Below are 26,257 nucleotides of genomic sequence, written 5' to 3'. Positions count from 1 at the left end.
AGGAGGTGAGACATTTTTATACATTTATGGACTCTACTACAAAGTGACTTTGATGTAACAAGTCCCACAAAAGTGCATTCTAAGCTAATCTTCCAAATGGCTATCCACGTGTTCTGATTGCTCACAGAAGTAGAAAACATATTCCTGATGTTATGACTTGGAGTATTAAAATTAATAGGCAGATTTTATTTCCTGGAGGGTCTTATTTTATTATGTCCTCTCTAAGAGAAGCATTTCAGTTTAGAATTTTCTTGGGTTTATGCATACATTCATGGAAGATTTAAATAGCATTGCAGCTGTACAGAAAAGCTGTTCTAGTGTGTGCTTTGAAAATCAGCTTTTCAATAACTGATAGCTTTAGAACTCTGATTGAAAGAAAGAATCCAGTTTTTATTTAAAAAGCTATTTCAGCCACTGGCTACATGTCCTAAGAAGTTTGAGGAAGGAGAGTCTCACTTTTCTTATCATTTTGCTCTTGTAGAGGCCGGTTATGCCCATGGGCCTTCTTTTTTTGCCCTGTGTAGCTGCAGAGGCCTGGAAGAAAATGGAGACTGACCCAAGAGGTGACATTGAAGTTTACCAGCAATAATTCAGTCATACTTTTAATAGACAGATATATGAAATGGAAGAGGAAAATCATTTCATTCTAATTATCAGTTAATATTCCAGGATTGATTCATAAAACAGTCCATTAACTACTGTAGTGGCCCAGGAAGCACAATCTGTATAGAATTAAAAACTGTCATCTGGTATTCAAGTGGATTTAAATGCTCTGCTTTGAGCAATATGGTTTTGCCAACTATCTCCTAAGACACATTGTGTGAAACTCATTTTTGCCCCAGGTAGTGAGGAGGGAACAGTTTTGCAATTGATTTATTTGCAGTACAGTCTAGTCACCGTTTTTGTATTAAGTCTTCAAATGACTTCTGTTGAGCAACTCTGTAATGTTCAGTAATCTGCTAGGTGGGCAAAGGAAAACTGTAAGACACTGCTAGAGCCCTAAAGAAGCCGGCAATCATGGGGGCACACATACAATACGGTGAGGGTGAAGCTGGGACAGAATAGTAGACTATGAAAATATAGAACAGCCACATTAGGTTCTTGTGTGGGAAAGTCTGATGAGGAGAGAAGGGTGTGAAGTTGATCTTACTGGAGGCGGTGATGTCAGGTTACCATCTCTTGGAAAACATAAAAGGCAGACAAAGAAAGTGGAGAAAATGAAGCACACCTTTTGCTTGTAGAACTAAACGAAGACATCTTAACGAGAATGAATTTAGATATCTTCATTGGCTTTCCAGTAAGCCAGACTCTGATACAAAGAATTCTGCACGAGCAATTCGTTTTTGAGGTGATCTCAGAGTGTGTGAGCTGGAAAGGAAGCGCGTATTTCAGTGTGACCACCACGTAAGAAACACTGCTAGATTAGAGTGGACTTCATGACTCTCTTTAAGTCTCTTTCGGTTCATAAGAAAAAAAACCATTGAAATAGAAGCCATTCCATTATTTCTTTTTACAATTAGTAAACCTGGATAAGTAGGAATTTTAGCTCGTTCTTTTAGCATTGCTCCTTGGAATAGATCTGACCACCCCTGGCTAAGAGCAGGAAATGAGATGAAATTTGAACAGACCCCAAATGTAAGTTCCTTGATGTTCCCAACATTTTCTGAGGTGAACACTTACAATAGCCTGTAAAAATATAGTAAATATCTGAGTATTTAAATAATGGAGGGGTCAGCAAAATTGTACAGGGGTAAAGAGCCGGCCTTCACTGCTCTTACCATTTGTAGTCTTCTATCCCTGAAACAGACAGGAGTAAGACCTGAGCGGAGTTGGGTGTGCCTCAACACTCGACCTACCACCAAAATAGAATAGTGGAAACTTCTATAATATCTTTCAAAGGGATTATCTAGCTATCTATTTTAGACTATTAAAGAATAAAAATATATAGTAATGTGTAATAAGTAAAAGAATAATATAATATGCAATAGTAATATGCAGCACTGTAGAACTGTCGTCTCGTTGTTCATTGATTTGCTCAAGTGGGCACCAGTAACATCTCCATTGTGAGACTTGTTACTGTTTTTGGCATATTGAATATGCCATGGGGAGCTTGGCAGACTCTGCCGTGTGGGCGAGATACTCTCGGTAGCTTGTTGGGCTCTCTGAGAGGGACAGAGGAATTTGCCATGTGCAAGCAAATGCCCTACCCGCTGTGCTATCACTCCAGTTCATAATATGTAATTTGTAATAAATAAAATAAATAAAAATAAAAAAATTCGTAATATGTACTAAATAAAAATAATAAAATACACAATAATGTGTGACAAATAATATCCAGGCAATATTTTGGGAAGTGATTTGTTAAAACATAAATTACTCTAAGAAGTATGCCAATTAACTTGAAGTCAAAAAATCTGAAATAGTAGAGTCCAAAATTTGTACTACCTAATTTCAGAAACTTTGGTCAGCTTTTGTTTTAAAATACAAATGTACTGCTACATTAGGAATATGAAGATAGGAAATTAGTTTAGATGTAATATTCACTTTATTTACCTTGTGGCCTACTAGGTATTTGGGGCCTCTGGTTTCTCGCCTGCTCGGCTAAAGTAGTTATCTTAATGGTGTACACTAATGTACTGATGAGCCATTTGCTATAAATTGCTGCTCAGCCACTGGTTCAATTCATGCTAAATTTGCAATCTGCCTTTACTGAAGTGCAAAATTGACTTTCTTGTCATAAAGTGGTAGAACATGCAAAAGAGTCTAATACCTTATTTTCTAGCTCAAGTAAGATTATCTAGGCTCAGAGAAAGTTTGAAAATTTTTGTTTTGGATAAACAGCTGTCTTAAGCATGAGAGCCTTGTTAAAGGTTGAATGGCTTTGATTATGTCTTTTTGGAAGCCTTCTGATCACAGGGCCCTGACTCCCCAGGCCAACTCAAATTATTTTCTGAAGAAAACTCAAAATAACTTCAGTTATTCTGGAGGTTTTCTGTTTGACAGGAAGCGCAACCAACTGTTGTCTTGGTAGAATTGTCAATTTTCTCTGCCAAATTAAGACACAGGTTTTGTAATATACTGGGATTTGTAATGAATTATGCTAGGAAAATTTAACATATGCGTTATTAATATAATGACCAATTTACCGTGCCTCTGTTCATGTATACTAGTGAAGAGCAGTTTTTTAAATGAAAGTTCTCTCACCCTGTTATTTTGCATATACATATTTGCAAGACCTTTACTTTATGCACAGTTCAGCAGCATTTACTGAACTTCGTTAGCTTTAATTAATTGTATGTTATCAAATGTATTTGAACACTTAATCTGGTCAGATACTAAACCTGCTGATCATGTTGTGCCTTTCCTCAGTTACAAGTAAATTTGATATTGCAGTGTCTTATGCACAAAAACAAAAAAAAATTTCTTCTTACTTTATATATGAATAATAAGTTCATTGATAGCCATTTGAATATTTTAATTCAAACCTTGTGGAAGAAAGTTGGAGCTTAGCTTCCCTCTTGAAGAAAATAGCACAGGGGCCAGAGTGACAGCACAGTGGAGAGGGCATTTGCCTTGCATGCAACCAACCTGGGTTTGATTCCCAGCATTCCATATGGACCCCGAGCACTGCCAGGAGTAATTCCTGAGTGCAGAGCCAGGAAAAACCCTGGTGAATCGCCAGGTGTGACCCAAAAAACAAAAACAAACAAACAAAAATAGCACAAAATGTTATCACAAAGAAGATACAGATTTTGACTTGAAGACAATGTTTCTTCAACTAATAAGTAATTTTACGATTTAATTTGCTGTTAAGATAAAATTTTATATATCAGTGTATCACAGTATCACTGTCATCCCGTTGCTCGAGTGGGCACCAGTAACGTCTTCATTGTGAGACTTGTTGTTACTGTTTCTGGCATACCGAATATGCCACGGGTAACTTGCCAGGCTCTGCCATGCGGGTGAAATACTCTTGGTAGCTTGCCAGGCTCTCCGAGAGGGGTGGAGGAATTAAACCCAGGTCAGCCGAGTGCAAGTCAAATGCCCTACCTGCTGTGAATTTGGATCTTTTTATAAACATTTTTAGACTTGAATATGGAAAATACTTGACAGAGCAATATTTCTAACCACTCTCATAAACAAGAGGCAAAGATGTAGGGAGAATATTAGGAAGAATGGGAGGAAGAGTGATTAGTAAGAATTCTAGAAATTTTTATGTAAATACAGGAAAGTAAATTTCTAATCACAGGGATATTTTTGGTGAGAGAATATGAGTCAAAGATTCAGCATAGTGCTTTACTGATATAGAAAACCAAAATGTAAATATTATATTAAAATCTGGGCTACTTTTAAATACTCAAATGCCTTGGGTTTTTTTACATATTTCCTATAAAATATTTTCTGCTTTTTATTTAATATCATAAACATAAATATGGGTTTGGGGGTTGGAAACATAGCACAGGGACAAAGTATTTGCCTTGCTCACTACAAGCCCTGCTTTGATCCCAATGCCCAACCCACAAAGTCACCTGAACACACCAGGAATGATCTCTGATCACAAAGTCATGAGTCAACTCTGAGCACTGCCAGGTGTGACCCAACCTTAAGCCCAATATTAAGTGTATATATATATGTATATATATATATATTTGGGGTTCAAATAATAACCCTAGCTAATTTTAACTATTTTATTTTCATTGATGAACCAACTTTCCTAGACATTCATATTCTAATTTTTAAAAATGTGCATGCTAGCATTATCTCCTAAGTATCTATAAGACATATATGAGGCTATTTGTAAAAATAATTTAATAATTTAATGTAGCACAACATCCATACTAAGTGGTTAATATGTTGCAGAGATATTGATGGATTTGCAAGTTGCTTTTTCCCCCCTGGAGGTTCTGTGATTTACAATACTGTTATTAAGTGGTTTCCCATGCACATGATTCCAACACCACCCGCATCACTTGTGCTCCCACATCCACCCAAGGACTCTAATGCCCCTCCCTTTCCCAAATTCTCCCACAAAACTTAACTTCATGGATCAGTTCTCCCATATGTTGCCTTTGGTCTTTAGTCGTTGCTCCCTTACTGCATAGGAGATGCAAGATTTCTTTCTAGCACATGTTAGCATCTGACATTAAGTTTGTTAACAATATATCTTCTAATATTGCTTTGGTTGTCTATCAAGAAAAAGTAAGAGGAAGAAAAGAAAAGGATGATTTTACAATAAAATTTATTCTCAATATCAATTGATGAGATAGCTTATGAGTTTTCCATATCCTTATCCCAACTGAGAAAAAAACTTGAAAATTGCTCCTGTTATCACCAAACATTTTCTTCTACTCCCTCACAGTTCTTTCATCTGTTTAAGTCTTGTTCCTCTCTAATACTTTACCTTCGGTGTCACTTTTACCAAAAGTGTTTCCCATAAATCTGATTAGATAATATACTCCCAAATTCTACTAACCTTAATTTATAGAATTAATTTAATTTAAAATAATAATTACTTTGAGAACTTGCAAGAACTGGACTATCCCCCTTTGTACTTTCAACCAAATAATTTGAAAACTAGATAGTCTATATGTATTTCTTGAATGAATGATTTAGATGAATCAATGCCTCAAGTAAGTTTTTTACTGCTTGTGAGATTAGTTGTGGATCTTTTTGTTTTACAAACGTTTAACAAGAGACAAAGGATGAAACTTAAAATTTTTTTCCCCTCTAAAATGGGTCTATTGATGCTGCCTGTTTGTCTCAGAAAAAACTGTCTAATATTCCAAGGAAACTCACCAAGGTCATATTCTTGGTTCATCCAAATCTTTATGCTATGTAACTATGATTTTCAAAAAAGGAAATTGTTGAAAATGCATGATCTTGGGAATTCCTTGGGTCCTCATTCCCAACTTTAGAGACCTTAGTATACTAAGGGCCTGATATTGTTAATTATTGCTTTCTACAGTGGTTTTATTCATGCTCAATAAAATTATAGTTCAGACTACTTGTTACATCGTAGTCTCCTATAGTTTTAGCATGAACCTGAGTGTTTCTATTTAATAGAGCACAATTCCACTATAATCAAATGATATAAAGTCTATGTTAAGAAAGAAGTGTTATGTAGATGAAACTAGAAGGTATCATGCTGAATGAAGTTAGGAAAGAAGCAGATTCACAAATGACTTATATGTAGGATGTAAAGTCACGTAGTGGGGAATAAGTGGTCAAAGGCAGCAGAACCTTTTGGGGCTGGAGAGATAGTATAGCTGGTAGGGCGTTTGCCTTGCACACGGCCAACCCGGGTTTGGTTCCCAGCATCCCATATGGTCCCCTGAGCAGCTCCAGGAGTTATTCGTGAGTGCAGACCAGGAGTCAGCACTGAGCATCGGCAGGTGTGACCCAAAAAAGCCAAAAAAAAAAAAAAAGAAACAAAAAAGGCAACAGAACCTGAGAACTATTTAAGAACTGGTTTACAAAACTGATTTTTACCTAAGGTGGTAGGTAATGCATAGGTGGGATGGGATGGCGGGATAACATCAGAGAGAAGCAGACATTCTGGTAGAAGGTGTGGTGTTGGATGTTGCATGCATATGAAACCATATCACACACAGTATTGTAAATCATGGTGCCTAAAAATACAATTACCTCAGAGAAAGAGCAAAAGAGAAAGGCATTGTTCGAATCTACTCTTAAATTTAAATGCACTTAATTTGAATATTTTGAAGCTAAAAAAGTCTTCCATAGTATTTTGTGGAAGCTAAAATAATGAGTTTATTTGGCCACCAAACTTAGAAATTCTGAATCTACAAAAACTTCTTTCAAAATGTTTTAGCAGATATTTACATATACTAACTCTACTTTCAAGGATCAAAATATTACTGATATAAAATTTTGAATATAAAATAAGCTATTTATGACATTTTCCCAATATTTAAGTAACCATAAGCTCTGCAATCCAAAACACATGTACACACATATAAACACACTCTCATACTCTGGAGGGAAGCAAAAATATTCAGGCAAAAGTACTGGATAAAGATTCTTCCTTAACTAAATTTAAACTAAAAGGTGAAATAGAAGTTTAATTCCCTGATTCTTCCAATTGAGTGAACAAACTAGAGAGGTGTCCTGGAGTATTCTTTATCTAGGCAATTAGGCACCTTAAGAAGAAGATGCCCCCTAGTGGATTTGAAGAATAATTTCATTCATATTGTTTAACTAAAAATAATGCAGGTAAATTAAATCTTCGCTCTAGTCAAAAACATCTTTATTTTTCACTTATTATTTAGAGTTACAGAAACAGGATAGAAACAAGCAAAATAACATAAAATAAAGAACTGAGTGTTTGTGTAAATTTTTTTCTCACTGTAGCACTGTAGCACTGCCATCCCTTTGTTCATCGATTTGCTTGAGCAGGCACCAGTAACATCTCCATTGTGGGACTTGTTACTGTTTGTCCCCCGAGCACCACCAGGATTAATACCTGAGTGCATGAGCCAGGAGTAACCCATGTGCATCGCCAGGTGTGACCCAAAAACCAAACCAAACCAAACAAAACAAAACATAAAACAACTTTCTCATTCACTGTTCACTGTCATCCCATTGCTCATCGATTTGTTCGAGCGGGCACCAGTAATGTCTCTCATGGAGAGACTTATTGTTACTGTTTTTGGCATATCCAATACACCCGGGTAGCTTGCCAGGCTCTGCTGCGTGGGCTTGATACTCTCGGAAGCTTGCCGGGCCCCCTGAAAGGGGCGAAGGAATCGAACTCGGGTCGGATGCGTGAAAGGCGAACGCCAACCGCTGTGCTATCACTAAAGTTTAATTATTCATTCCTTAAAAACATCAAAATCTGTCTTGAACTTATTTTCATTTGTGGTAGATAATTGTTTTATTTAAAAGCATATTTGTATTTTATGATAATTCAGAGGCTAGACAATCCAAGATCATGCAAGATTCTAGCCGACTTTGGTTTCTGGTGAGAATTCACTTTTCTGGCTTGCAGATGGTTGTCTACTAGCTGTGTCCTTATATGACAAAGAATGTGTTTTCTAGTGTCTTCTGCTTTATAAGGACAGCAGTTCTGTCTGATGAGTGCTTCATCCTTATCTGATGTCATTTACTCTTAATCACTTCCTTGCACTCAAATTGGAGGTCAGGAGTTCAACATATAAATTTTTTTATTAGTGAATTATCGTCAGGGTACAGTTACAGATTTACATATTTTAGTGCTTTTTTTTCAGTCATACAATGCTCGAATACCCATCCCTCCAACCAGTGCCCATTCTCCAACACCGATGATCCCAGTATCCCTCCCACCCACCCCCCACCCTTAATCCATCCCCCCACCCCACCCCGCCTCTGTGGCAGGACATTCCCTTTTGTTCTCTATCTCCTTTTGGGTGTTGTGGTTTGCAATAGAGGTATTGAGTGGCCATCATATTCAATCTATAGTCTACTTTCATCATGCATCTCCCACCCCAAGCGGGTCCTCTAACCACACTTTTCTTGATGTTCCCTTCTCTATCTGAATTGCCTTCTCCCCCAGCATGTGAGGCCGGCTTCCAAGCCCTGGAGCAAATCTCCTGGTACTTATCTCTACTATTCTTGGGTGTTAGTCTCCCATTCTGTTATTTTATATTTCAGAGATAAGTGCAATATTTCTATGTCTGTAACTCTCTTTCTGACTCATTTCACTTAACATGATACTTTCCATGTTGATCCACTTATATGCAAAGTTCATGACTTTATCTTTTATAACGGCTGTATAGTATTCCATTGTATAGATGGACCAAAGTTTCTTTAACCAATCATCTGTTCTTGGGCACTCGGTTTTTTTCCAGATTCTGGCTATTGTAAACAGTGCTGCAATGAACATACAAGTGCACATGTTATTTCAACTGTACTTTTTTTCCTCTCCAGGATATATTCCCAGAAGTGGTATTGCTGGATCAAATGGGAGCTCTATTTCTAATTTTTTGAGAAAGCATCCATATTGCTTTCCAAAAGGGCTGAACCAGTCGGAATTCCCACCAACAGTATAGGAGGGTCCCTTTCTCCTTACATCCATACCAACACTGGTTGCTTTTGTTCTTTTGGATGTATGCCAGTCTCTGTGGTGTGAGGTGGTATCTCATAGTTGTTTTGATCTCCCTGATGATTAGTGCTCTTCATCACTAATCAACATATAACTTTTTAAGGGACACAATTCATCCCAAGTAACAGTTGTGATCTTGATACTGTACTTTAAAAAAATTTCCTTGATATTTATTAACCCTTGCTTTCCCATTTTTTCATTGCCACTTTGTTTTTTCAAATTAACAGATAGAAGAGAATCCTTTCACCACAGTAACTAAAACTAAGATAAAAAGAAAAGTGATACTACAGTAGACGGGTATATATTCACAGATAATGATTTTTTTAAACCATCCAATTATATTTAGGAAATGGACTGCCCAAAGTGGGTTGCCAGGGTTATAAGATTGTCCAATATTCTGAATTTAAATTCATAGCACAATGAAGTGTGAATACCATCCTGTAGGTTGTATTACAACCACTCCTCCAATCTTTGCTCTTTCTCTGATTGCTAGTTTATAGAATTCAATAGGAAGTCTAGAAAAATTCTTGAGAGAACAGTGAACTAATAATAAGAATAATTAATGAGATGTTACAGTGCCTTTAAAAGTATAATGTGTATATTTTTGTGACATTAATAAACTTGTGGTTATTGTTTTCCTATATAGAGCCTGATGTATTTTTGTAATAGCAAATTTTCTTAAAATCATATTAGCTGAGTGCCAGGTACAGAAAGAATACTTCAAAATTAACCATTAATCGTTATATAGTTATTTTTTCCTAAAAACTATTTTTCAAAGACTGTCTTATGCATAAATTATAAGACTATTCAAGTGTTAATTTTCAGCTTTACTATGCCCAGCAGGTTTTCTAAGTTTACTATTGTGTTTCCTTGTATTTATTTCTAATTTCATACAGTCATTTTTGCTACCAACTCCACCACATACTGTCACTTTCTTCAGTGATCCATTATCTTTCTGATTATTAGAAAAGATAGCTTGTTACTAGTAATGGCATAACTAATAAGTTTTTCTGCAAATCGAGCCTATGGATTTTAGCAAGCTCTCAGATTATTCATATGAATACTTAAAATTAATACGATGTGCCTTTTATTATTATGCAAGAAAAGAATCAACCAACTTATTGCAATCATCCAGTGTTTGTATTTGGAGAACATGAGCAGACTGCCCTTTGCCTCTAACCTCTCTATTTTGGTAGTATTGAAAAATGCAGCTCATAGAATAATTCCAGGTAGCGTTCTGGTCAAATGCACTCAGTAGACTCCAACTTCTTTTTTCTAACTAATGAAATGTGATACAGAGAAATTTCTCCTACTGGGGCCGTATATGTAATATACAAACATTGACAAATAAGGTATCATTAGGAACCACTATAAGATAAAATACAGATGACGTTAAGATTGCATGACTTCAAGCAATCATAATACTTTGAACTCTCCATTATTTAGACATCATCATCATCATCATCATTATCCTGTTGATCGTCGAATTTCTCGAGTGGTCTCAGTAATGTCTCCATTCATCCTAGCCCTGAGATTTTAGAAGCCTCTCTTTACTCGTCCTTCCCAATAGTACCACATTGGAGGCTCTTTTAGGGTTACAGAAATGAGACCCATCATTGTTACTGGTTTTGGCATATGATACACCACGGGGAGCTTGCCAGGCTCTCCCATTAAGACAGCAAAAAAAGGAGCATGCAGAAAAGAACCAGGCTTCACTGCACTGTCAGTGAACAGTACCTGTAAACAGAAGAAAAATGAAATGAACTATGTTAAACAGGAAAATACCTGAAATCAAATAATGGTCAAGGCTATACAAATTCATGAGTATAATAAAGCCACTGAGTTGTGTCTACTGGATGGGGTAATTTTTGTGGAATCTTTTGCACAGATGCATGTATTCCCTGCTTCACTATAAAGCAGCCCACTGTGGAAAGAAGAATGGGCTCTTTTTATTTTTTTAAATATATTTATTTAACTTTTGGGGTCACACCTGGTGATACTCAGGGATTACTCCTGGCTCTGCACTCAAATTATTCCTGGAAGTGCTCGAGGGATCCTATGGGGTGCCTGAAATCAACCTGGTAGTGTTGTGTGTGCAAGGCAAACGCCCTATGGACACATTCACCCAGGAGCTTCTGCATCCTCAAGAGGTTGCATTGCAGACCCAAACGTCTACTCCCACCCCACCCCACTTTGGTTGCATGAGGTGATTGGCGTATGGGTTAGCAAAATTTTATTTTATTTTATTTTATTTTTGCTTTTTGGGTCACACCTGGCGATGCGCAGGGGTTACTCCTGGCTTTGCACTCAGGAATTACTCCTGGCGGTGCTCAGGGGACCAATAAGGGATGCTGGGAATCAAACCCAGGTCGGTGGCGTGCAAGGCAAACGACCTACCCGCTGTGCTATCGCTCCAGCCCTCAGCAAAATTAAAAAAAAAAAACTGGGTTATTTTCTTCTCTGCTTGGAGCTGCCAGCTGCCTGTAGATGCACTTGGGGAAGTGGAGGAGGCTGAGGGAAGCCTGTGATCCTTAGGAGTTTGCAGTCAACCCCAGGAAAGCCCATCAGTAGTCCAGCTGGAAATTCCTTTAGGAAACACGTTCACCCTCAGAGAAGACTGCATAATAGCTTGCTTTTAGAGAGAGCAAACAAGATGGGCTCCATGAACATGCCTCTCTGAGCTCTTCTGACTTGGCATTTAGTGACAGCTCTCCACTAAAATTCCAGCAGCCTGCTCTGTGGCCCCCTACCCAAAGGGAAGGCACTCGGGCACTTCCGTGTGTCATCCCGTGCTTGGGTAGTTTGGAAGCATGCAGAGTGGACCGTCCCTGAGGGCCTTGGGTGTGCCGTCTGTCTGGCTGCGGCTTCGTCAGAATCAGGTCAGAGTCCACTAGTTTTTAGGAAACTTCTTTGGGTGTTGTTTGCTTTTTAAACTTCCCTACACATTTTCATATGATTCCATTCTTGATTCCTTCCAAGAGGGCATTCTAGTATTCTTCTCAGAGAGAGAAGGAGCTTCAGTATCGGCGGGAGAGCATGCCATTTTAGAGTGGACTCTGATTTTCTTCAAGATAGAATACAGATTCCACAAAAATTATTTAGACATTAGAAAGCAAAATGAATGAATTCGTTTTGTGACAACTATTGTCCGAGCATTTAAAATTGAAAACATCAGTTTCTCTTATCCCAGTTTCTCATCTCAAATGTATTTCTAGAACTTACAGAAATACAAATGCTAAATTAAATACTAACTTTGGACGAAAGATGAAATTTAATCAATAGGGGAGTTAGCATTGTCATTTCTATATTTTTCCTTTGTTTAATGTGCCAACTGGTAGCTATTTGTGAAATATTTAATATGCACACGTGGAGGTTATTTCCCCTCATTTCTATACAGTCACTGTCACTGTCATCCCGTTGCTCATCGATTTGCACCAGTAACATCTCTCATTGAGAGACTTATTGTTACTGTTTTTGACATATCCAATACGCATGGGTAGCTTGCCAGGCTCTGCCATGCGGGCTCCATACTCTCGGTAGCTTGCTGGGCTCTCCAAGAGGGGCGGAGGAATCGAACACGGGTCGGCCGTGTGAAAGCCAAACGCCCAACTGATGTGCTATCGCTCCAGACCTTCTATACAGTAGACTTTCTAAAAAAACTTTTTTCTAATCTTCAATTACTTTGGTGTTTCATTTACAGCTGTTCAACCATAGATGTTTGTTTTCTTACATAAAAAGATGGGTGGAAAATCCCCAGAGTCTTGTTGAAAGGGCCGTGAATTAATGTCTTGAGATTATTAGATTTTTTAAATCTATAACTCATCAATATTCTAGCAGATAAGCTTGTGCTTTATTAGTCTTGTTTGTTTTTAATTTTGAACTTTTGAAATCACATTTTACTAAACTTCATTTTACTTCTCAAGCAAGCAGTGTGAATGTAACTTGGTCACTTTATCTCATTGCTTCTAGAGTAATAAATTAAGATGATTTTTTTTTTTTGCAGTTCATAATACTTCTTTTGAAAATGTGTCAGATCACAGTCATGATTGATGAATTGCTTGGATCTGCTCCTATTTGCCTGTTGCTGCTTTAATTTGTTGGTAGTGTTTGAATCTGCCACCTCGCATCTCGCTCTCACCAGCTTCCTTGCTTCAGGCTATTGTGACTAATGACAAAATGATTTCAAACTAAATCATTTTTAAAAATTCAAATGAAGCTTAGGTGCTTTTCTTGTTTGCAACCACTGTGTGCCTATGGAATACTGATGGAGCCACTCAAGTCTCTATACACTGGACAAAGCACAGTCACTTTGACTGACACATTAGCTGGTTCAAAACTTGTGGGTTGTATGGGAATGTTATTCCTATGAATTCTATGCCAGCTAGGTCAGCAACTTTCTGAATCTTTTTGTGGGTGTCATTATGTAAAATGACAATTTTTTACTAACAGTGAGTGTGTTTTCATAGTAAATTAGTTCAAAAGAATTAATAAGGTTGTTTTTGAAGTCTAGAAATTAAGTCTTTTAAACTTCAAATGAAGATATTTTCCATTTGTTTCCAGACAATAATCCATGTGGGACTTTTCCTACTGCTCCATCTAGTGATAGTGACTCTTGTCTCACTGATTCTTTCTCCCCTTCATTTTATTTTTATTTTTTTGCTTTTTGGGTCACACCCGGCGATGCACAGGGGTCACTCCTGGCTCTACACTCAGGAATTACCCCCGGCGGTGCTCAGGGGACCATATGGGAAGCTGGGAATCGAACCCGGGTCAGCCATGTGCAAGGCAAACGCCCTACCCGCTGTGCTATTGCTCCAGCCCCCTCCCCCCTTCATTTTAAACTCTCTCTCTCTTTCTCTCTCTTTCTCCGTCTTGCTTTCTCTTCTCTTCTCTCCTCTTTTCTCTCTCTCCCTCCTTCTCTCTCTCTCTCTCTCTCTCTCTCTCTCTCTCTCTCTCTCTCTCTCTCTCTCTCTCTTCTCCCCCTCTCTCTAGTTTGCAGACAGCCTTTTCTTCAGGCATAGGATTCAAGTCTTCGTTTACATTTCTTTGAAAGGTGGATTTAGCCACATCCAGCAGTGCTCAAGGCTTACTTCTGGCTCTCTGCTTGTGGTGGTAGTGGTGATGGTGGGGGGGAGGGGAGGGCACAGGGATTAAATAGGGGCATCAGCTTCATGCAAGGCAAGCTCTTAATGCCTTTACTATCTCTCTAGCCCTGGAATTAGATTTGTTTTGTTTTGTTTTATTTTTGAGGCTACATCCAGCAATGCTCAGAGATAACTCCAGGTTCCACACTCAGAAATCACTCCTACTGGGTGTGATTTCTGGGGCTCAGGGGAACCATACAGGATGCTGGGAATCCAATCCTGGTTGGCCTTATCCAATGCAAGCACCCTACACACTGTACTATCTCTCCAGCTTCATGTGACTGCATTTTTAATATTTACAACGAGTCTGAAAGTCTACATCAGAAAATAATTTTAAAACAATCAAAATATGATTTTTATAAATATGGAATTGACATAGGGCGAAGTTTCAACTTATTAAATAGTGGAAGAACCACTTAAATGGTAATACTAGTTTAAATTCTTTCCATGGAGGTAGGTCTCTATGTAACCAATGGGAAAAAGCCGAAATATTAGAAGAAAATTTCTAGGTTACTTACAGAAGTTGTTTCTGTCCCACAATTCAAAAAATTAAAACCTATTAACTAACTGGATTGGAATATAAAACACAACATATAATTTCAAAATTGGACTTTAGTTCAGTATAAATTGGCAAAAATCAAACTCAAGTAAATTTCTCTAGAGAGTTAATAATACTTGAATGAACTTCAAAAAAAGTTATAACATTGAAAGGGCATGCTGTATTTTTTAAAATAAATTTTTAAAAATATATTTACTTTTAAAAATAAATTTTTTTCTGATTTTCAAGTATCGTAATTTTTTTAGCAATATAATACTTGACTACTATAAATACTTAACTAACATAGGTACAGATTGATGTGTTCTTTGATTCCTCACCCAATTTTGTCCATCGAGAGGGACATTGGCGGAACCTTGTGCTTACTGCACAATGTTCAATCTGTCATAATCTTTCTGTTTATTGCCAGTTTAAAATGGTGTCATTTCTTGGTGTATGGTACTAGGTCCATGTTACCTAGATCCATATTGCCCACTCACATGCTGCGTCTTCCCTCTTGAGATGTACATTCAATGCTTCAGCATTGCGATGTGTACTGGCTCTCCACTTGAGCATGTATCTTAATTGACCTTTCTCCTTCCGTCCTTTTACTTAACCAAAAAAAATTGTTATACTAAAAAAAAAATTTAATGGAATTTTTAGGGAGGCTTAAAGATCTCTTTATTATTACAGAATCTGATGTGTGTTCTCTAGTTTTATAAATATGGCTTGACAATTTTTTTTCCATAACAGTCTGTACTTTTGGATTTGGGGTGCAGATCTGGAGTACACAGGATGTGCTTCTGATTCTTTGCTCAATATCACTCTAAGAAGTGCTCAGGGGACCATATGCAGTGCTGGGGATTTTGAATTGGGGTCTGTCATATACAAGACAAGCTCCTAAATATATGTAGTTTCTCAGCTCCATTATAATACTTTGGATTTTGATGATATGATAACATAGTCTGAGTACCTTTTAATGATCTTATTTCAAATAAGTGGTCACAGTTTTCATAAATCATTGCAGTAGATCTGAATTTTGTGGTGCTTTATTCTCAGTGGTAGTAAAGTCTCAATACACATGTACTGAGTACTCAAACTCCTTCATGAATGCAGTACTGAAAAACAAGTTGTTTGCTTTTATATGGAGGGGGTTGGTTGAGGGACAGTTGGGCAACATTCAGAGAAGCTGAAGGTTATTCCTGGCTCTGTCTCCACAAGTCTCACAATGGAGACATTACTGGTGCCCGCTTGAGCAAATCGGTGAACAACGAGATGACAATACTATCCAGTGCTATTACAATATGTGTTATTGCCTATGTAAAATTATGAAAATAAATTCTAGGAATTTGGAAATTAAAACTCTTAGAGTTCATTTTAAAAGATATGTCATGCTCATATGGGTTGTTATTATTGCTGTTATGTGCTCTAGAATACATAGTTTTTCATGTTTAAAAAGGATATATAAAAATAATTGAAATGTAAATATCATATTGCACATATTTTACTATATGAATGAAAAACGTTGTATAGTCACCATCATGCCAAAAATTAACTGTTAAAAAATTAAATAAAATCCTAGATTATAGTCCTGATGGTCTAAATTTCTTTCTACAGATTCAAATTCTAATTATTTATAATAATGTAAAATGATTTTTATATAATTTAAATTTATATATAATAAAATGAATATTTTAAATTTAGGGGTTCAAGCACCAAAATTTCTTAGGTAATTTGAATCTTTTTTTTATCAAATTGGATAGCTATAATAGATCAAGCATTACTGTTTATAGAAATTCCTAATTTTAATAATTTGAGTGCCTTAGTTTTCGTATGAGTCCATAAAAGTTGCATTACCAATGTACTTTTCTAAATGTACCTTTTCAGAATGCGAGCGCCAATCTAAACATGAGAAAAAGGACCAATGCTGTGGTTCACTCAGAACCTGCGGTTGGCAGCAGAACTGAGGTGGAAAACCATTCCAGCAAAGCTTCTGCGCTTGTTCAAGGATCTTCTGGAGTCACACAGCAGTCTTCCTTAGCTTCAAGTCCAAACCCGTTCAGTCGTGCAAATGCAGATGAAACTATATCCGCTGCAAGAGAACTTCCATCCACTCTTTCTTCTTCTCCTAGTAGAACTGGGTCTGTACCCCAACAAACTTCAGTCAGATCTGCTTCTTCACACCATGTATTTGGATCAAAACTGGAGCGGATTAAGACCACAGTTAATACCATAGGGGCTTCTGGGAAGTTATCTGCAAACACTCCTCCCCCTGCTCCACCACCTTCAGGATCTGGCACAAGTAAAATAGACAAATATGCCCGCATTCTATTTCCAGTAACATTTGGAGCGTTCAACATGGTCTATTGGGTTGTTTACTTATCCAAGGACACTATGGAGAAATCAGAAAGTCTTATGTAATTTTGCTGCTGTAGTACTTTCCTAATAGATGAACTAATGCAGAATGTCTTTTGAAATGTTTTTAAAGATAAATAATTACGCTTTACTAAAATAAAAATTCTATGGGATTTTGCACTTTAAAAAATTCAGGAGAGTTACTGGGAAAGCTAATTAATTGCTTGGTGACAAGAGTGTGAGTCATCTTTCATATAAGAAAGGCGATTTAAATAGAATCAATTCAGCATTCAGATGAGACGGAACACAGGCCATCCTGAAAAGTTGGGACAAGAGAAATAGGGCTGCTACATATAGACAGTGCATATTTATGCATTGAAATTTGAAAACAGACGATGATATTTTCAATATATACTATGAATATCAACCAACCATCCTAAATTTCCCAGTGGCACCGCCCTTAATCAGAATTGTTTATTGGATATCATAAGTGGTGAGTCTCTTAGAAATACAAGAAATGAAAAGAATGAAATATTTTTAAAAGGAAAATGTAACAAAGCATATACTGACCAATAGAGACTTTTGTTGTGTTGAAGACAAAAATATGTCCATAATTATGTGATTGCAAATAGGACTTAACAGTTGACTTAAAAAAATTGTGCTCTTAGCCAAAGTTTAATTAATATGGATTATTTCTAATAGTAGTTCATTCAGTCAGTTATATATTTTCCACATATAATTATTCATAGATTACCATCTCCCAAGCATTATGACTGATACTGTCTTTCTAGGAAAGCTTTCACCTATATCTACAGTAGTACTTAAACAGTAGAACAGTCGGTGCATGTTAATGAACTATAGACTAGCTGGGAATATTGCATTCTTTAATGGAGGAAATTTATTTAGAATCTGACGACATACTCAAGGTATTTGTTTCTCCTATGTTGATAGAGTATATTGTGAACAAGATATCGTTCACATAATTACTTTTGAGATAAGAAAATGGGAGTACAACTTCAGTAATCAACTCTCAAAATATAATGAAAATGTAGGACAGATTGTTCTGTAAATGAAAAGCACAGGATATCTGAAAGTAGAAATCTGGGCACTGCAAGACCTGATAGATTAGCTGTCTCAAATTTGATCAAAACCACAGAACAGAATTAGAATCACAGAATCATTACTTACTCACACAATACCTTTTAGATGCTTTCCTCAACATAAATCTTTAATAGTTGTTGAAATGCTAACATTGAGTGAGTTTTTGTGTCTGTAGTTCTGCATTTTTTTTCTGGGCAGTTTTGTGACTATTTTATTTTATTTTTTGGCTAGCTTGTGTAAAGCTTCATAACTAAGGTGAGTATTTTAAAATTAAAGAAACAAAAGAATGAGCAAAAAAATCATAGCCAAGGAGTAGGATACTGCTGAGTCTGTTATGTAACTTTGTTAGGATTTTTATGTGCTGATTTTCCTTCTTTTTTTATTAGGTAGGCATAACAACTTAATTGAATTTCTTGCAGGTGTCTTACACTGTTAAATCTGTCTATTTTTGATTTTTGTGTTGTTGTGTTGCTTCCAGATTTTCATTCGAATTACTTCCTGAATTAGGTTGTGAGAATTAAGTATTTTGAATGTTAATGGAGGAATATTTTGATAAAAATGACCACCTTGAAAACAGATATCTTTATTTTTTAGGAAAGAAATGATACTAAAATGGTATTAGGTTTTTAGTTGTTGCGTTGCCTTGAAATGATTACATATGAGACCTGTAAAATGTGCAAATGCCAAATATTGATTGTGAGTCATATCTGAGAAATCTTTCTTTGCTGTCTAAATATTTCCTAGACTCATCAAAAGTTGTAAGGATGAAATATGAATGAGAAATCATCCAGTTCAAACCCTCTTTTACAAATTAAGGCCAGTAATAATAGGCCAAATACAATTTGTATATATGTGCATATTTAATAATGATTACTTGTACAAAAAAACTTATAATAAATTATTTCATGAATGTAAACAGATGTAGAGTCTTGAGATCAATGTTAGAATTGTGGCTGGGTGGGTGGAGAGATAGTACAGTGGACAGGGGGCTTACCTTGCATGCTGCCCACTCATGTCTAATCCCCAGCACTACTTATAGTCCCCCAAGCCCCACAAGGAATGACCCCTAAGATCAGACCCAGAAGTAAACTCTGAATACAGACAAGTATGGCTCTCCCCAAAAAGCAACAACAACAAAAACAAAAGGAATTATAATGAAAGTTGTGATTATACTTTATTTTCAAGAAATTACCTCATTTCTTTGCAGAGGAACATACTCCTTACTTCTTAATTAAGTGGGTTTTAAGAAATATTTCATTGGCTTCTTTTTTAAAAATTAAGCCTATTTAATAGATTTAAAGGGATAAAGAATGCTTTAAATTTGTAGATTAGGACCCACATGAATTCTTTATTTCTTTTTTCTTACTTTTAACATGAAGAACATTTGAAAACAAACCTGGTGGTCAGATGAAGATAATAGAAATTAATCATTTCACTGTCACTGTCATTGTCATCCCATTGCTCATTAATTTGCTCGAGCAGGCACTGGTGACATCTCTATTGTGAGACTAGTTGTTACTGTATTTGGCATATCTAATACACCTCAAGTAGCTTGCCAGGCTCTGCTGTGCGAGCGAGATATTTTTGGTAGCTTGCCAGGCTCTCCAAGAGGGGTGGAGGAATCAAATTCGGGTCCGCCACATGTAAGGCAAACGCCCTACCTACTGTGCTGTCGCTCTAGCCCCAACTTAAATATACACCAAACTTAAGTATATACTAGATAATTATCCAAAAACAGGTTCAGTTCTTGTTCTAGAAGACAATATTTTAGTAGATGTTGCTAAAACTCATGCTATATCATCTCTGACCATAAAAACTCTCCATGATATCAAAATTCTGGAAGAATTTAGCAGTAAGTATATCCAGTATTATCAGATGAAGATAATAGAAATTAATCGAGGATTCTTAATTGCTGAATTGAAGAGTACGTTCACAAACTGTATTTATTTATTTATTGTGAACAGAATGTTATTCTAAAAATTCTAATCATTAATAAAAAAAACTATTTCTTTCAGAATGTAAATCCCAATAACTTATGCATAGTTTGTTTGTTTAGCTGAATTTTACTAGATTAATTCAGTTATTTTTTGGTCATGACTTTTAGCTTTCAAGAACCCCAGAGATACAGTAAATGAAACAATTTGATGAAGAAAAAGCCATTCAGAACCTTTACAAAAATTATTCTGATCTTGGTTATAAAAATCTGTGAAGAATAATTTTGTTTCTGAATAATACCTGTATATGTCTCTTTGTTTTGAAGATGAAATTCAGAATTGTTTTGCTTAATAACTTAATACAAATTCTAGCTTTCAACTACAGTTTGGCCAACACCTGCTATATACGTGCACTTCCAATTTTCATCATCATACGAGGTAAAATAGACTTATATGATTAAACCCATATTATAGAATGACCTACTTTTGTGCTTATACATATTACTTTGAATATGTATATTTTAAATTAGATTTCACCAATCTTAAATTAGTAAGGCAACTAGAATTACCCTCTGTGAAAATAGAAATGAATCATAGACATGCTAATGACAAAGATAAAAGCTTAAGGCTGGAATAAATTTTGAAAGGCCATTTTCCAATCATCTCTCTTTTGCAGTGACTGTGCTTCAGTCAATAAGTGAAAAAAAAAAGAGTGCTCTATATCAATTCTGTTTTGGCATAGGAAAATAAAATCCCACTCTCTATTCTCTGTTTTCCACTTGTCTCCTTTATAGACTTACAAATGATTCCCCATGGATATACACCAGATGAAGATGTGGGTGGGGAGCCAGTATAGAGTTTCAGGTACCTCCCTTCACATGCCCAAGCCTGATCAGATCCTCAGTACTGAATATGGACACCCAATCACCGTCAGGACTGATCCCTAAGCAAAGAGCCAGAAGTTAAGCCCTGAACACCACTGAGTGTGACCCAAAAACATTAGTAACTTTTTTTAAAAGAAAGAAAAAGAAAAAATAAATGGAACACCTGAATTCATGATATGACTATTTTGGTTTTACTTAATGATCTAGGTTGATTTCTTATTTATTAAAGGGGGAGATTAAGTAACTTTAAAATGTATTTAATATTAAATGTAATCAAATATTGTGAACTACCTTATAATATAAAAATTTTAAAAATAAAAAATAAATAAAATGTATTTCAATATTTCTCTGGGACAAAGTATATGTCAATGGAAAAATAAATGATTTTGATTTATTCCTTAATTACTTAAGTTCATGACCTGCCTTAAATTAATGGTTTTGTTATCTTAAATAAATAATATCTGTTCATTTAGATTTTATATATTCTTTCCCATGAAAGATTTTTATGCATTGAGGAATATTTATTTGTTGGAGGAGTGGGTTTATTTTTCACTTCTAAATTAGTCCAATGTTGGGTACTGTTAGTATTTGAAAACATATTTGTAAAACTATGCTTTCTTTCAGGTGGATACCGTCTGGTAATGATGATAAATTTGTTGACAAATAGCTATGAAGTCCTTAAGTGCTTTACTTATATAGATTTCTTCCTTTAGTATAGTGTGGTTTGAATGAACATTCATCTAGACATAAAATTATTTAGGAACACAAAAATATCAATAATCAGGGTAAATAAAATCTTATAAGAATATTTAAAAATACAAATTCATGCAAAAAATGATGAACAAAATATCCAATATGTAGATAAATATAGGTAATTATCAGTTTTCCTGTTAGCATTAGGATCTGATATTACTCAGTGTAATAATGATATAGGTTGTGAAAAAGGATACACATAATTTTATAACTTTGTTAAGGGATAGAAAAAATGTAATGACAGGAGAAGGCTTCAAGATGCTATTGAAATGAATTTTGCAAAAATATGTTAGCATTTAAATCTCTCTACCAGGGACAGAGGACTGGAGCAATAGCACAGCGGGTACGGCGTTTGTCTTGCACACTGCCGACCCGGATTCAAATTCTCCGTCCCTCTTGGAGAGCTGGGTAAGCTACCAAGAGTATCTCGCTTACAGTGCAGAGCCTGGCAAGCTCCCGTGGAGTATTCGATATGCCAAAAACAGTAACAAGTCTCACAATGAAGCCATTTCTGGTGCCCGCTCGAGCAAATCGATGAACAACTGGACGACAGTGCTACAGTGCTACCAGGGGCAGAGCAATAGCTCAGTGGGCAGGGCATTTGTTGTGCAAACGCTGACTCAGGTTTGGTCCCTGATACCCCATATGGTCCCTTGAGCCCACCAGGAGTCATCCCTGAGGGAAGAGTGGGAGTAGGCCCCAAGCACAGCTGGGTGAGGGCCAAAAATAAGAGCAAAGAAATCCCCCAGAATCTCTCTGCCTACTCCCACGAAAGCACAAATTTGAACATCACCTAAAATATTAAAAGAGATCTTTTAATATTTTAGAACTACAGGGACAAATTTTATAGGGAAGGTGGAATGAATGCAGAAAAGTGACAATTGCTGATTTTAGAAAAATGAGAATTTTATATAAATTACAAAAGAGCTTGGGTTTGACTAGATTTTGTAGGTTAATACATTAAAAATGAACATGCTGTGCTTCTGTTTTATAGAAATTATCAGATTTTGGTGTGAACTATAGAGTGGGCTGTCCTGAATCTGGAGATGATAAAATAATCACCTCTAGATACAGAAGTAGAATGTCCCACTTTTCTCTAACTTCTGACTTTCACTTTTTAAAATATTAATGACTTCCTTGCCATTTATAAAAATGACAACTGTGTTTCAAAAATAAATCTCATTGAATAATTTTTTAAATTTCTAAATCCTCTCACCAAGAAATTGTTTACATTTTATGATTATTACATTAGATAATTTTGTATACACGTGTGTTGAGTAATTGCATTAAAAGTTGAATTTTTAAAAGATAACATTTTTAATTCACCAGGATTAGCATGTGAATTCTGTTTAATAATAAATTATGAAATGTTAAATTTACCTTCATTTCAATTTGTAATAAAAATATTAAGATCAAAGTAAACAAATTTTAAAAAGCTTAATCATGTTTCATCAAAGCAAAAGATTGGAGGACTTGTATTTTAATTAATTATTTGATTTCATTTCAAGAAAGATTTTCCCTATGTGTCTTTTAAAAAACAAATTATTTTACTTTTTAATATTTACGGTATTCCTTATAATCACATCAGTATTTAAATAACTATCAATTTTAATATCTGATTATCAATGAAATTAATTTTAAGTTGTATTTGTTCTGTTTGCAATCTTTAATGTAATCATCAGCTTGTTAATTTTTATTTTTCCCATTGTTTTTATTGTATCAAATAATTTTGTTTTCTTTTTGTGACCCTTTTAACAACCTTTGCATTAAAAATATATCTTTTTTGAATTTTCTTTCACAATTTCTTTTAATAACATCATACTAAAATTTGGTTGAGACTCTAGAAGTCTGTCTTTATAATTTTCCCTTTTATTTTCTGAAGAAAAACAATACCTTTGCTGAAAATTTCATTTGGTTTTTTAATGTGTACTTCCCTCTTTACTTATGTTCCCATCTAATTTTTTTCTATTAATCATTGAACTTAGCTATTTATTGAACTATAGTGTGGGAAGTAGTGGGAGAATGAATCAGATGAACCCACAGCATGCATTTATATTAAGCCCACCTCCCAAAATCTGTTTTATCTTCTGCCTAACATTTCATTCTTTTTTATAATTTTTGATATTTTGGATTGACATTGTGGCTCACTGTATGAACCCTAGATTTCATTTCTTTTGTGTTGCTAGAGCTCCAGTGATTAATGAATTATTTTCATGCCCCCTTCCCAGTTTAATTCTCATAGTCCCTGGGGCCAGAGGAATAGTAGAGCGGGTAGGACATTTGCCTTGGCACCTGGCCAATCCTGTTTGATCCCCAGCATCCCATATGGTCCCCCGAGTGTCTCCAGGAGTGATTCCTGAATGCAGAGCCAGGAGTAACTGAGCATCATTGCTGGGTAGCGTGACTCCAAAAGGCAGCAGCAGCAACAACAACAGCAAAAACCCTCTCATAGTCAGCAAGCCATTAAATGCGAATTGTAATCTGATACATTTTTACCTTTTCCATTTATCTCCATTTATTGTTCTACTATTTAGGAATATGTAACTGAAATTCTATTAAGATAGTCTTGTGGTTGTTGTTTGTTTGCTTTTACGTGTTGTGTTCCTGGAAGCTCTAGTCTCTCGAGGATACTTTAGGACATCTCTTGTTAGCAAAAGCTATGTCCTATAGAAAATTGGTCCCAATTCATTTCCTTTCATTGTTAGTGCCAATGTATACATATTCCAAAGTCATTTGCCATGGTTTCTTGTTAGTTACTTGTACTTACAGAAATGGCTTCAATTTTTCCCCATTAAAAAATAATTTATACTATAGTTAATAGGATTTCATGGAAAAAAGAAAATTACAAATGCCTTTGTTTATTATGATATTATTTCATCATCTTAATTGATCTCTAATTGATGATTTCTTTTTCTGTTTGCTTAGTGATCCACTAGAATACTGCCTTTGACAGATATCTTTTGCTAAGAACTGGAGCTGCATGCTTTTTTTGCCTTCTGTATGTCAGGTGTCATTACAATCAGGTACTAAACCTGGATTCAACTCACAATAATACACTTTATAGAAAACAGTTCCTTGTGTGGGAGACAATAACTATAATAATAGAAAATAAATATTGTTGCAGTTAACATTTGAATGATGTATTCGTTTTTATTCTCTTGTATTTGTGAATGATAGCCTGTATTTTTGCAAATGTTTGGTGGTGCAGTGGAGTATGTGTGCTGTAGTTTTGCTGATTATGTATACTGTTTCTATGTTCAAATATTCAAAAAATCAGGGCCTTAGTTTTTCAGAATATACATGGATTATTGTTGGTTAATGATCTAGGTTTATTTGTAATTTTAAACAAGTTTTTCTATAAAATGAATCAAAATTTAGCTTTTATGCAAGACCATGGAATATAGTCTTAACCAGCCATAATAAACAAAAGGTTACAGTTTATAATTAATAATCCTTAATAATAAAAAATTCCTTAATGATTTTATGCTAAATGTTGAGAACTAAAAAAGTAAAAGAAAATAAAGTATTCTGTTTGAACTGTTGCACAAACCAAAGAATTGAAGCTTATATGCCTGCTCCTAAAAAATATTAAATTGATTGCTTAATTATACATTTGAAGATATTCATTATTATGAGTCACAAAAATATAAACAAAAATATAAACTCTTATTCTGTAAACTTTATTATTTTTTCCTAACCTGAATAACAAATAATAAAATGTGATATCAAAAACAGTTCAAAATTTGGTAAACAGTAAAGGTGTTTTAACTTCATGGAAATATAATTTTTCTGCAATGTGAAATATTTCTTAAACTTAAAAACATTGATCCCTCTTCAACTAATAATTTTATCACATATAAGGGAATTATTGTTGTTTGTCATAATGAGAAAGGTCTAGTCAATAGTTATTATTTTTCTTTTACCAATTTGTTTTGATAAAAACGGGGCTATCAAATATTGTTTTGGTATTTTAAAATAATTGATCAGGAAATTCTTTATTGAATGTTGTCTCTTCAAGATTCGATTGTTTCTCATAGCAAAAATTAAGTTCAATGTTAATGAACTTTCTTTACTTTTTAAAAGAAAATTTTATACCAGAGAACTCCATTGTGGAATAATTTGGATCTCAATTTTCCTCTAGAGAATAAGTATTTTAAAAATCAAGGATTTAAATTTCTATAACATTTGGTCACAGATATATTTTAAGATATAGTGTTTTTAGCTAGCTTCTGGAATTATTAAATCTCAAATATTGTATTAAATGCATTTTTCTACTTGCATTTTAAAAATAAAGAGAAATATCTTTGGAATACTACTTTTGGGTTTAAGAATATTTTTCTTTTTGCCAATATTCTTTCTTTAATTTAACCATAGTGTTTCTACTGACATAACGATTTCCCTTTTAGAGTTTTGCTCTTATATGTGAATATCCCTATTTTTCACTTAGCCTG

The 26,257-nt window shown here is 35.2% G+C and overlaps 1 protein-coding gene across 2 annotated transcripts in view; it reads left to right on the top strand.

Annotated features, from left to right (window-relative positions):
• The window catches only part of GABRA4 (gamma-aminobutyric acid type A receptor subunit alpha4), a 68,800-nt gene extending 49,645 nt beyond the window's left edge, over window positions 1-19,155 (top strand). For both annotated transcript variants that reach the window (XM_004607997.2, XM_055139471.1), the window contains one exon: window positions 16,667-19,155. In XM_004607997.2, coding sequence (XP_004608054.2) covers window positions 16,667-17,200 — 534 coding nt within the window. In that variant the 3' untranslated portion in view covers window positions 17,201-19,155. The remainder of the gene's footprint in view (window positions 1-16,666) is intronic.
• Window positions 19,156-26,257: the final 7,102 nt, after the last annotated feature.

This window comes from Sorex araneus, chromosome 5 (genome assembly GCF_027595985.1).
Source record: "Sorex araneus isolate mSorAra2 chromosome 5, mSorAra2.pri, whole genome shotgun sequence".
Taxonomy (NCBI): domain Eukaryota; kingdom Metazoa; phylum Chordata; class Mammalia; order Eulipotyphla; family Soricidae; genus Sorex; species Sorex araneus.
The sequence above is the reverse complement of the archived record's forward strand: the minus strand, read 5'-3'. Positions and strand labels throughout refer to the sequence as shown.